General features: G+C 39.4%; 1 protein-coding gene across 3 annotated transcripts in view; it reads left to right on the top strand.

Annotated features, from left to right (window-relative positions):
• Positions 1–13,516, top strand: part of SPECC1L (sperm antigen with calponin homology and coiled-coil domains 1 like) — a 177,276-nt gene that overhangs the window by 127,408 nt on the left and 36,352 nt on the right. For all 3 annotated transcript variants that reach the window (XM_004467699.5, XM_004467698.5, XM_012528691.3), the window contains exons 11-13: positions 2,852–2,935; positions 4,872–5,028; positions 10,188–10,290. In XM_004467699.5, the coding sequence (XP_004467756.1) occupies positions 2,852–2,935; positions 4,872–5,028; positions 10,188–10,290 (344 nt within the window). The remainder of the gene's footprint in view (positions 1–2,851; positions 2,936–4,871; positions 5,029–10,187; positions 10,291–13,516) is intronic.

A 13,516-nucleotide genomic window follows, 5' to 3' on the forward strand; every position in this document is an offset into this window, starting at 1 on the left:
TATATAAGTCCTTTACAGCCTTGGTTAAATTTATTCCTAGATATTTGACTCTTTTATTGCTTTTGTAAGTGGAAATTTTTCTTGATTTTCTCCTCAGATTGTTCATTACTAGTGGATAGGAGGATGACTGTTTTGTGTGTGTGTGCGTTTTGGTTTTGTTTTTTTTAATGTGTTGATCATGTATCCTGCCACTTTGCTGATTCATCTGTTAGTTTCAGAAGCTTTCTTGTGAACTTTTCAGGATTCTCTGTATAAGCATCATGTCCTCTCCAAATAGGAAAAGTTTTACCTCTTCCTTTCCAATTTTCCTTGAATTTTTTTCTGTTGTCTAAGTACTCTAGCTAGAGCTTCCTAGTACATTGTTGAATAACTATAATGACAGGTACATCTAAGATTGTTCCTGATCTTAGAGGGAAACTTCAGTCTTTCACCATTAAATAGGATGCTAGCTATGAGCTTTTCATATATATCCTATATCACGTTGAAGGCGTTTCCTTTTTTTTTTTTCAAGATTTATTTTTTATTTATTTTTCTCCCCTCCCCACCCCAGTTGTCTGCTCTCTGTGTCCATTTGCTGTGTGTTCTTCTCGGGTCCACTTGTATTCTAGTCAGGCACCAGAAATCTGTGTCTCTTTTTGTTGTGTCATCTTGCTGCGTCAGCTCTCTGTGTGGCGCCACTCCTGGGCAGGCTGCGCTTTTTTTTGCACGGGATGGCTCTCCTTATGGGGCACACTCCTTGCACGTGGGACTCCGTTATGCGGGGGACACCCCTGCATGGCAGGGCATTCCTTGCGCTCATCAGCACTGTGCATGGGCCAGCTCACCACATGGGTCAGGAGGCCCTGGGTTTGAACCCTGGACCTCCCCTGTGATAGGCGGAGCTCTATCAGTTGAGCCAAATCTACTTCCCTGATGTTTCCTTCTGTACCTAGTTTCCTAAGTGTTTTTTATCAAGAAGGGGTGCAGGATTTTGTCAGATGCCTTTTCTGTGTCAATTGAGATTATCATGTCATTTTTTTATCCTTCATTCTGTTAATGTTTGTATTTCATTAATAGATTTCCTTATGCTGAACTACCCTTGCATTCCTGGAGTAAATCCCACTGGATCATGGTGTATGATTCTTTTAATGTGCGGTTGGATTTGGTTTGCTAGTATTTTGTTGAGGATTTTTACATGGGATATTGGTCTGTAATTTTCTTTTCTTGTGTTATCTCTGTCTAGCTTTGGTATGAGGGTGATGTTGGCCTCATAGAATGAGTTAAAAAGTATTCCCTCTCCTCAGTTCTTTGGAAGAGTTTCAGTGGGATTGGTGTTAATTCTTCTTGGAATGTTTGGTAAAATTTACCAGTGAAGCTGTTTGGTACTGGGCTTTTTTTTATTGGGAGGTTTTTTTATCACTGATTGAATCTCTTGTTGGTCTGTTGAGATCTTCTATTTCTTCTAGAGTCAGAAATTGTATATTTCTAGAAATGTGTCCATTTCATCTAGGTTATCTAGCTTGTTGGCATACAGTTGTACATAGTTTCCCCTACATCATATTTTGAGCGGGAGTGTTTTTTTATTTTAATTGTCATTTTTTAAATAGAAGTGGTGCATGATCTGTTTGATGAGTATATAATGAATTTGGCCTCCTCCCCCTATTGAAATATGTTTGTGATATGGACATTCTTAGACAGCCAGGCAGGTAGTAGTCTTCATTAACTGGAAAGGGCTAGTGTTTTCCCCCAGCTCAGTTACATCCATAAAATACCAGACGGAACACATCTAGTTCATCCTTGGCCTTGCCTCCACGTGTCCTGGCTTAAAGGAAGCCTAAGTAAGTAGTATGCAGGAAGTGGGGAGTCAAAAGGGGACCCCACCTGGTCTGTGTTTGGAAGTCTGATGCCAGCAGTCCCTGAAGAAGGGATGTTCAAGGTGAGATCTAAAGGATGATAAAATTAGCCAGGCTATGTCAAGAGTGGAAGAGAACAAGAAGTTTTGGAGGGCAGGGAACAGCCTGTGCCTAGACCAAAGAACTAAAAACATCCCAGAACAGCTTGTGTTTAGAGAACAAGAGAGGAGTAGAACAGGGTAAGACTTCCCTGAACGCTCAGAAGTGTTTGACGTGTCTTTATTCCCCTTGGACTAAAGTCCACATGCCACGTAATGAAGGCTCTCAGCCATGATCCTCGTCTTCTCTTTAGAGCCCCTTTTCCAGCCCTCCCCTCTGTTTCCCACAAACCCTGGATCTTAGGCATATGCGGGTTTCTTTATTCTCTTAAGTTGAACTTCCTTGTACCTTTGCTCATATTATCATCTGGCTGAAATACCATTCCCTAGCCCTCTTCTCTGCAGGTAAGGACCAGCTTCATGTCACTGGGTTTTTGAAGCCTTCCCTGCTGCCAGGGATACTGGCAGAGATGCACAGATACTGCCAAAGTAAATGGCTTCTTCCTCTGTGGTTTCATGGCACTTTGTTTTGTTACTGTAATTACCTTATCCTGACTTGTCTTCTGGTTGTATATATTTGAGGCTTCCTACTACTTATAAGCACATAAGGACAAGACTTTTATTTAGTTTTCATTTTATACCTAAAGGAAACAGGGGAACTCTGAATTATCATTGAAATGCATCAAAGAGGTAAGTGGTAGTCAGTGAACTGGAAGCATTCACTTGTGTAGGGTGTCTCATTCACAGAAAAAATAGGTTGCATGAAATGTTTTACTGTGTTCCTTGTCTACGAATGTTATTTTGGTAAATAGAGTCAGTGGGGAAATTGTTGGAGTAACCTCAGTTGTGAAGAAGGAGGTCCCTCAAGACTTAGAGAAATAAATCAGAGTTCTTTATTGTGTCCCTCACTACTTTGTGCAGAACATCTATTAAGAACACCTTCAACAAGCAGACCCGCTTCTCTGCCGAGAGTCCCTGCCATAGAAAGTGCCAAGACTATCTCAGGTAATACCCTTTTCTATCTGAAATTTCCTTTGAAGAGACTCTTCCAGAAGTTTTCATAATGATACTGAATATTTTTCCTTTGGACTTACTTGACTTTACTTGCTTCTTTAGCACTTTGAGTTGATTATTTTAACTCTGAATTTGCCCTATTGAATTTTCAGATGTTTATATAGAAATCAGATTTCATTCACTGCCTGGATTTAAGAAGAGATAACAAAAATTCAGTAGTTCCATTCATTTAACAAATATTTATTAAGTGCCTACAGTATGTTAGATGGTATGCTGATAATATGCTGTAAACACAGCTTCGTAAAAAGTTGACATAATTGTGAATGATTAGAATATTTATCCCAAGGTTTGTCATGACTGATTTTGAAGCATTACTTCAGGGTATGCCAAGAATTCTCTGGAAGCCCAAATTTTCCAATATGATAATGCCATCCTGTAACTAAAAATGTGATGGGCTGACCTTATTTTCTGGTGCTAAGTCTTCAATTTATCAGTTGTTTGTGTTCTTTTCCCTTAATCAGCACATTACTTATGGGGTCTTTCAATTAGAAATTGGACCCAAAAAGGGGAAACCCCTATAACCTGCCTTATTACAGTTAATGTCCCACTTCTACAAGTTAAACTTAGTACAATTTCTTTTTCAAACTCTAGCGAGGGCTTTAAATCAGTGGGAAAGTCCTATTGATCAGCTTAAAGAACCATCACAAAGCCCAGATACCAGGGCCTTTTCCTTGGTGTTTTTGTGTAACAGCATTCTTCAGATTCTTTCTCAATGTATTTTTTCTATTATATATGAAATCCTAAAAGGTTTTATCATCTAATTTCTGAGCACACCACTTAAAAGAAGCTGCTGGTTTGAGACTTAAAGAGCTCTTACAATTCAAGGGGGGGAAAAAACAAGAATAATTATAAAATTAGACCAGAAATGTACAAGCATATCATTCTAGAGCCTTTTTAGTAAAGGAAGGCATTCTAGAACCATTTAATAGGAGAAAGTTATACTCTGCTTATGATTGTCCTGAAATCATCAAGAACATTTTAGCAAATAAAAGAAGAACAGTTTCAATAATCTGTGGGTGATGGGGGGGAATCACTGGTGGGCAACATTGTGTTTAAACCAGCATAGGGGGAGCTGAGCTGGTGTAGCTCAGTGCTTGAGTGCCGGCTTCCCTCATACAAGGTCCCAAGTTCAATCCCTGGCCCCTCAGTACCTTAAAAAAAAAAAAAAAAACCCACACGGGGTGATACTGTATATGCTTCTTGCATTCCCGGCATCTTCTGAGGTCAGGGAGAGCCTGCCTGAGGTCAGAAACTTAGTCTCACATCTCACTGCCCACCTTGTGCACAGCCCAGTGTCTCAAACACCTGGTGGCACTTGGTGCCACCTTGTCAAAAGGTGCCTTAGTTGTGTCTCTGTTAGCAAAGGCTGAAGTAGCTGCTTCTACTTACCAACTGTCGGGGGAGCTTTCTGTCATCCTAAAGAGGTACATTGTCTTAACACGTTTGGCTTTCAGAGTAGGTCTTATTTGATTGTTGCTGTTTCCCATTAGTGGCACATTTTGGTTTTCTGTCTCATTGATTGATGTCATTTAAAAAATGGCCTGACCTAGAATTAAGCATTGCCCTGTCATGAAGCATCTTTTTCTGTCCTTTCTTAGCAGGGTTTTTGGCTAAATTCAGAAGGGTCATTGTATTGATTTTAATTGTGAGCATCAGGCAGGGGTGAGTGCTTACATAAAAGTTTATGGTATACCCACTGTGTGCTGGGTATGTGAATGTCATCAGGATGTGTAAGGCATGCCCTTTGCCCTCAAGGATGTAAGGTTCAGTGCATGTGCTTTTTGGAAACTTCAGAAGAAAGTATCTCAAGAATTCCATCAAAAAGATTTTTGCTAGGGAATGCCTAATGACTCTTTCTCACAATCAGTGTCTCGACGAAGTAGTGAAGAGATGAAGCGGGACATCTCCGCCCCAGAAGGCGCATCTCCAGCCTCGCTCATGGCTATGGGAACCACGTCGCCACAGCTCTCCCTCTCCTCTTCCCCCACGGCATCCGTGACTCCCACCACCCGAAGCCGGATAAGGTAGGCAGCCTTTGAAGAGTAAATGATCAGGTTGTTCTTTCTCTTGTGTTATTGTTTAGTGATCTCCTGTTCTCTGCTCAGAATTAGGTAAGCTGTTTTAGGAAATGCTGAAAAGTGAAAGAGGCAGTTCCTTTCCTGAGTTGCTTTTTTGTTTGTTTGTTTGTTTGTTTGTTTTAATTAGAGAACAGTGGTGCACAAAAGTAAATTGGGGAATTAAAATCATGGGCTATGGGTCAAGTAGTTAGGGAAGACTTCCCAGACGAGGTGGAATTTGAGTGGGGCCAAGGATTGTTTGTCTGTAGGCTTGGGGAACATTTTTGGCAAGATCAGTAGCTTTGGTGAATATACAGAAGGGTGAACCAAGCAGAGAGGGAGGGGCTGGCTGCCAAGGGGTGGTGCTGCAGATTCTGCAAGGATGGATTTAGAAGTCTAGAAGAGGGTGTACCTACCCCAGCAGGGTAGGAGGAGGAGGTTGCAGAGGTGGTGTGTGGCTAGGTGATAGAACGTCTTTAAAGTCAAAATGAGGAATTTGACTTTGAGGTAGTGGAAGTTATAAAGTGGCATTAAAAAAAATTGGTGTGAGAAGATGATTCAAGGATTATTCTATTCTGTACAGAAGTCTGGGAAACCAGGTAAGAGGATATTATAACGTTTCTGGGACAAAGTCATCAAGTTCTAGACCAGAGTGATAGCAGTAGAAATGGTGAAGGCTGAAGATTGGATTTGGAGGTTTTCCAAAGGGACAGATGATTAACTTTGGCAACAGATTTGTATAAAAGGAATGAAAGAGTAGGAGTAGATGGTGCTAATTATTTAGCCTGGAGACTCAGAACATGTGCCACATTCATCATTGATAAACAGTACCTGAAAATGTCAATGTATATTTTATTTTTATTTCTCAGTGTCAGAAGCATCTTTGGACTAAGAGTAGAAAAAAAATTGATGTCAGAAATTTAGCCATGCATTGTTTGTCGGGGTGAGAAACAACTGTTGAATAGCTAACCAGACACAAAAGGACAAATGCTATATGATTGCACATTTAGAACCAAATGTATTGTGTTATTTCCTGGAGTTAATAACTAGAATATAGGTCAACCAGAAAATAGAATGTGATTAAAAATGGAAAGCTGAGAGTTAACCTGTATAGAATTGGTAAAGTGGTTGTTTGTTAATCTTTGGAAATGAAAAGAAAAAGTGAAAGCACAACACAGTTTGTAACTAGTGTGCTATTATATGAGTAGGACAGGTATTAAAAGGGAAAGTCTAAGGTAGTATATCACTAGAAAGATAAAAAAATGTAACATGGGACTATATAGCATAGTAAAACCTCATGTGAAATATAAATATGGATAATATTACATATATAAGACTGTTTTTCTTTGAAACTGAGCAAGTGTCTGTTAATGTTATATGATGTTAATATCAGGCAAAAAATTAAATAAAAACTTGCCAAGTGAAAAAAACTGGACACAAAGTACTACATATTATATGATTCCATTTATATAAAATGTAAGTGTAAATCAATTTATAAAGATGGAATTAGATTAGTAATTACATAGTGCTGGGGAAAGGATAAAGGGATTGAGAGGTGACGGCTATGGACTATAGAGTTTTTCTTTTTGGAGTAATGAAATTGTTTTAAAATTTTTTGTAGTGATGAATACACAACATTGTGATTATACTAAAAGCCATTGATTGAACACTTTGGATAGATCTTATGGTATGTGAATATATCTCAACAAAACTGCTTTAAAACAACAACAACAAAAAGAACACTCAAAGGAGATATAGAAATGGGTTTCAGAAATTTAGCTATATATCTATATGTTCAAGGTAAAAATGAAGTATTTGGCTTCTCAGCATATTTTAAAGTCCTGCCCCTAAGGGAACAACAGCCTTTTTAAATAGTGCTGTCCCGTAAGAGTGCAGCAAAGGAGCAAGGAACAGAGTACAGGGTGATTTCAAAGTCTCTACTGGCCCATTCTGGGAAAGCTGCTGTCCTTTTGTTGTGAGGAAAGGCACTGGCCAGGGAAGCAGGGTACCCAGTCTCTCTGGCTCTCCCACTAAGGAGCTCTGATTTCATACAAGCCATTCAACATCTCCCAGCCTTGGCTTCCTCATCTTCAAACGTGGACTTTTTTCCTCCATTTTAGAGATGGAGAATCCTCTTTAGGGGCCTCTTTTCTGCAGCTTGTTCTTGTGTCTGTGAAATTTCACTCTTCTCTGATATTTCTTATTTTTTTTTTTTTAAGATTTATTTATTTTATTTCTCTCCCCTTTTCCCCTCCCCCACCCCAGTTGTTTGTTCTCTGTGTCTGTCTGCTGCATGTTCTTATTTGTCTGCTTCTGTTGTCAGTGGCACAGGAATGTGTGTTTCTTTTTTGTGTGTCATATTGTTGTGTCAGCTCTCCGTGTGTGCGGCACCATTCCTAAGCAGGCTGCACTTTCTTCCGCGCTGGGCGGCTCTCCTTACGGGGCGCACTCCTTGTGCGTGGAGCTCCCCTATGCGGGGGACACCCCTGCGTGGCAGGGCACTCCTCGCACACAACAGCACTGCACTTGGGCCAGCTGCACACGGGTCAGGGAGGCCTGGGGTTTGAACAGTGGACCTCCCGTGTGATAGACGGACGCCCTAACCACTGGGCCAAGTCCACTTCCCTTCTCTGATATTTCTTGAGCTGTTTTTATAACAAAGTGGACCTGGCTCAAGCCAGAGTAAGCCTTTCACATTTTGTAGTAATTACTGCATGTGATTGGACTGTTTTTTTGGCTTGCCTTTTAATATTCATGCACAGATTTTAACGTTATCTTCGTTCTCTCTCCCTATGTTCAGGGGTTTTTTTGTTTTTGTTTTTGTTTTAAACCAACTTCTTTGAACCTGTCAGCAGCCCTTTTATTTAGGCAATTTTTTTTTTTTAAAGATTTATTTATTTAATTCCCCCCCCTCCTCCCCTGGTTGTCTGTTCTCTGTGTCTTTTGCTGCGTCTTGTTTCTTTGTCTGCTTCTGTTATCAGCAGCAGGGGAAGTGTGGGTGGCGCCATTCCTGGGCAGGCTGCATTCTCCTTCGCGCTAGGCGGCTCTCGATACAGGGCGCACTCCTTGCACGTGGGGTTCCCCTACGCGGGGGACACCCTTGCGTGGCACGGCACTCCTTTGCGCGCATCAGTACTGCGTGTGGGCCAGCTCCACATGGGTCAAGGAGGCCTGGGGTTTGAACTGCGGACCTCCCATGTGGTAGACGGAAGCCCTAACCACTGGGCCAAGTCCGTTTCCCTATTTAGGCAATTTTTAAACCAAAACAGGAATTGGGGGGATTGGCATATAAACATAAAAGTATATTTCTTCATGCAGCAATCTAACCTTGTGTTGAAATAAATATGGCATTTTGCTTTTGGCTCTGAGATAAAAATTGGTGCCATTTCAGCGTACCTTAGTTGGAAGAACTTCAGTTCTAAATATGTACTCTTGGATTTCTTAATGTACCTTGAAGGTGATTGACAGCAGTGTGGTGGAAGGAATACTAAGCCCCTCAAAACATCATAACCTCTAGGATGGTGGCTGCACTGTTAGGTGGACAGGGCATGGGGCTAGCTAGAGTCTCAGAATTACTTATAATCACCGAGAAATAGGCCAGGCTTTAAGAACATGCTACTTGTCAGGGAGTGGGTTATATTGCAAAGCCCTCTCCTTTCTGGGTATTCTTCGGTGCTCTTTTCTACTTCCAAAGCAGAAGATTTAGTGCTGGATGATTTCGGTCCTATGCCTCTGTCCCATCACAGGGGTGATCAGAGAATCTCCTTTGATCCAGTATCTTATCTAGGGAAGAAATTTTATTCTACCTGCAGGGCAATTAACAGCACCATAAATAACATACATAGAATTTTTAAAATGAGTTAGGTATCACCATTGATTTTTTTTTTCTTAATAGTATGTATCATGTTTTATTGGGCACCTGCTTCTCTCTATATACTTTTTTTTTTAACTTCTATAATGTGTCTACCCTTCAATAAACTCTGAAGTTCTTTCAAGGGGCAAGGGCCCCATTTTGTTCCCTGTCATTTGCCCTACCCCCACACACTGCCTGTCACAGCAGTGTTCATTAGGAGGTATCGAGTGAATGAGTGAGTTTACACAAAAGTCCCATTGTCTGTGCAAGGCAAAATTCTAAATACCTGCAGTCAATAAAGAGTGTGCAACTTAGGAGTAAACACAACTGAAACATTTTTGGATGTTATAAATGTCATCTTTTGTCTGTCTTATTTGCTTCCCCCAGTGGTAAGCTCCTTGAAGACAGGAACTGCCATATAATCCTCCAACTTGCATAGCTGTGTCCTTTGCATTTACAATAAGCAATTTTTAAAATGGTGAAATGGGGAAGCGGAATTGGCTCAACGGATAAAGCATCCACCTACCACATGGGAGGTCCAGGGTTCAAACCCAGGGCCTCCTAACCCGTGTGGAGCTGGCCCACGCGCAGTGCTGATGCGCAAGGAGTGCCAGGCCACACAGGGGTGTCCCCCACATAGGGGAGCCCACGCGCAAAGAGTGCACCCCATAAGGAGAACCACCTAGTGCAAAAAAAGCACAGCCTGCCCAGGAGTGGTGCTGCTGACACAGAACACACAGCGAATGGACACAGCTGGGGCCGGGGGGAAGGGGAGAAAAATAAATAAAGAAAAAAAAAGGTAAAATGACATAGGCTATAAGAGATTGGCAACAGAAATGAGTAAAACCAAACCAAAGCATAAAGATTTTTGAAAGGTAAGATTGAATGAAAGACAGTAGCAAGGGTTGCTTTTTCTCCCCCTTCTGAACATATTAGAACGCGTCCCCTTAATTGTGAGCACACACTGTCCTGAGCCTTTGCCACTTTCTGTGTGGTTAATGAGTAGAGTCCCTCTCTGGGACTTCAGATAGCAAAGACTTCTTAAAATGATTTGTTTGTGTGACCGTAAACTAAAAAATGATGACTATAGTCAAATAAATGAAAATATAGATCTTGCTCTTTGATGGCCTTAGTATGTGCCTTCATCCTATTCAAGAGTGCAAACTATTAATGTTCTTTTCCCACTGTTGGATTTCTGGCTTATTCTGGTATGCAAATAAAAAGTATTTCACAAAAATATTCCAACTTTGCCTTCTTTTTTTTCACTTATCAGGGAAGAACGGAAGGACCCTCTGTCAGCATTGGCAAGAGAATATGGAGGATCAAAGAGGAATGCCTTGCTGAAGTGGTGTCAGAAGAAAACAGAAGGTTATCAGGTAATCCTGTGGTTCTTTTGTCCTAGCTCACATAGAAATGAGGAGCCCTGTACTGAATTTTAGGAACACATTCCCATGGTCCTATTTGAACTTTGATAAAATAAATTTATCTTTTCAGAATAGCAGATCTTACCAGTACTCTTTTATTCAGCTATTACAACACGTTCTTGTTTAAGTCCAGGTTAAATACTTTCTATGCAGTTTCATCTGTACTTAGCAAAAATATATTTATTTTACTTAAAATTAATAGTTTGATTATTATGTTTACAATTTTCTCTTGGCTAACTTGTTTTTCACAGTTTTTCCTTTCCTATTGTGCTGTCATCATTCGATTGTGCCTTAATCTTTTTATATTTGGACTGTTATAACAGCCTGTCCTTTCCTCCCCTGTCTGTATGTTGCCTCTTTCTCTCTACCTCCCTCCCTCCTTCCCTCCCCCTTTCAGTATTCAATTCAGGTCTTATTTTAAGTGATAATAAATACGGTATCTAGAGAGGAAATGCTAATTCCACACAAAATGAAAACCTCTAAATTGTTTACATTAGACAGCTAGAAAATACAGCTTAGGTTTCCAGTGTCCTAACATTATTTTAGTTATCAAGAGAACTTCCCAGCTTTGCAGCCATTTTTCTTTATTGCTGCAACTGCACAGAACCACAACATAAGAAGGGAATTCTTATTCTGTATTCTTGTATTCATTTAACTTTAAAAAGATACCCTGAATTCTGAAGATGACTGTGCTGCATAATTGTTAAAATTAAGTGATTAGGATGAAATTAGTCAAAAAATCATCAAGAAAATAAAAGACTCAAACAATACTCTGTATCAACTACACCCATCAGACATCTATAGAACATTCCACCCAACAACAGCAGAACACACATTCTTCTCATATGTCTATGAAATGTTGTTCTCCAGGACAGACCATATGTTAGGCCATAAAACGAAGTCTAGTAAATTTAAAATGATTGAAATCAAAGGATCTTCTCCAACCACAGTGAAATGAATTTAGAAATTATTAATAGGAAATTTGGAAAATTCACAGATTTGTGGAAATTAAGTCATATGCTTCTTAAATAACCAATGGGCAAAAAAAATCACAAGGGAAATTAGGAAATACTTTGAGAAGAAGGAAAACGCAATATACCAGAACTTAATGGGGTACAATGAAAACATTGCTCAAGAGGAAATTTATAGCTTTAAATGCCTATCTTTAAAAAGAAGAAAAATCTCAGATCAATAACCTAATCTTCCACTTTAAGCAACTAAAAAATAAAAGCAAACTAAACCCAAATCAAGCAGAAGGAAATAATAAAGATTAGAACAGAAATAAATAAAGACTAGAAAATTTCAGAAGATAAATGAAAACAAACGTTAGTTCTTTGGAAAGTTCAACAAAAATGACTACACTACTAACTTTACAGAAATAAAAAGAATTATAAGGGAATACTATGGATCGTTGTATGCCAAAAAACTGGATAATCTAGAGGAAATGGACAAATTACTAGAAATACATAAAGTACCAAAGCTGACCCAAGAAGAAATGGAAAGTCTAAGTTGATATCTAACAACTTAAAGAGGTTAAATTACTAATCAAAAAGCTTCCAACTAAGAAAAACCCAGGACCAGATGGCTTCACTGGTGAATTCTACCCAACGTTAAAAGAAGCATTAATATGAACACTTCCTAACTGACTATACAAGGCCACTATTACCTTGATACCCAAGCCAGGCAAAGACACTATAAGAAAAAAACTATAGACCAAATATATCTATGAATATAGATGCAGAAATCCTTAACTAAATACTGACACACAGAATCTAGCAATATCTAAAAATAATTACTAATACACACCAGGACCAAGTGATATTTATCCCAGGAATTCAAGGTCGGTTCAACCTAATAAAATCAATCAATGTCATCTACCATGTTAACAGAATAAAAGAAAAAAAACACATGATCATCTTAATAGATATAAAAAAAAGCACTTGACAAAATCCAGCGCCCTTTCATGATAAAAACACTCAACAAATAGGAATTGAAGGAGCCTTTCTCACTCTGAAAAACCCACAGCTAACATCATACTTATTGGTGAAAGACTTAAAACTTTCTGCCCCCCAAATCAGGAATTTCTATTCAACATTTTACTGGAGTTTCTAGCTAGGACAATTGGGCAAGGAAAAAGAAACAAAAGGCATACAGATTAGAAAGGAAGAAGTAAAACTAACTGTGTCAGATTGATGTTATTTATGAATTCCAAAAAGAGATATAGATTATGTTTGTAAACTGGCCTGTTCCTCTGGGCATGATAACCCTCTGATTATATTAGACTCAGCTGAGACATCTGATTAAATTATGTTGAGATTAGGACTTTGATTCAACCACGTCATTAGAGTGCACCAGTCCCTTTGGTGGACTGATAAAACAGACTCAGGGAAGTAGACACAGAGAGGAAGAACACAGAGGAAGAGAGACCTAGCATTAGACATGACTGAGGCCCCAGGAAGAGAGATGAGCCTGATAGTCTACAGCTGGCCTTGTGAAGAGAACAGAGCATTTGAGCCCAGAAAGAAATAAGCCCCTGGAAGAGAGACCAAGCCTTATATCAGCCTACAGCTGAGATAGAAAGAAGCTGGGACTACAGAGTCTTAAGAGGAAAAAGGAAAGCTGAACCCTCGCAGATGTCGCCCGCCATCTTGTGGCAACATGTGGCAACAGACTTTGGGTGAGAAAGTACCTCATCTCTCCAAATAAATACCCTTTATAAAAGCCAGCAAAGTTCTGATACTTTGCATCAGCACCCCTTTGGCCGACTAATACACTATTTGCAGATGACATTGTATATAGAAAACACTAGAGAATCTACAAAAAACAACAACAACCCTATTGGAGCAATAAACAAGTTCAGCAAAGTTATATGCTACAAGATCAATATTAAAAAATTAATTGAGTTTCTAGATACCAACAATGAAAAGTCTGGAAATGAAATTACAAAAACAAGTTCATTTACAATAGCATCCAAAAGAATAAAATACTTAGGAATAAATTTAACCAAGGACACATGAAACTTGTACACTGAAAACTACAAAATATTGAATAATATTAAAGAAGATCTAAATAACCTAGAAAGATATCCTTGTTTGTGGATTGAAAGGCTTAACAGTGTTTACATGGCAGTACTACAAAAATTGATCTATGGATTCAACTAAATCCCTACCAAAATCCC

Source organism: Dasypus novemcinctus, chromosome 19, assembly GCF_030445035.2.
Source record: "Dasypus novemcinctus isolate mDasNov1 chromosome 19, mDasNov1.1.hap2, whole genome shotgun sequence".
Classification (NCBI taxonomy): Eukaryota; Metazoa; Chordata; class Mammalia; order Cingulata; family Dasypodidae; genus Dasypus; species Dasypus novemcinctus.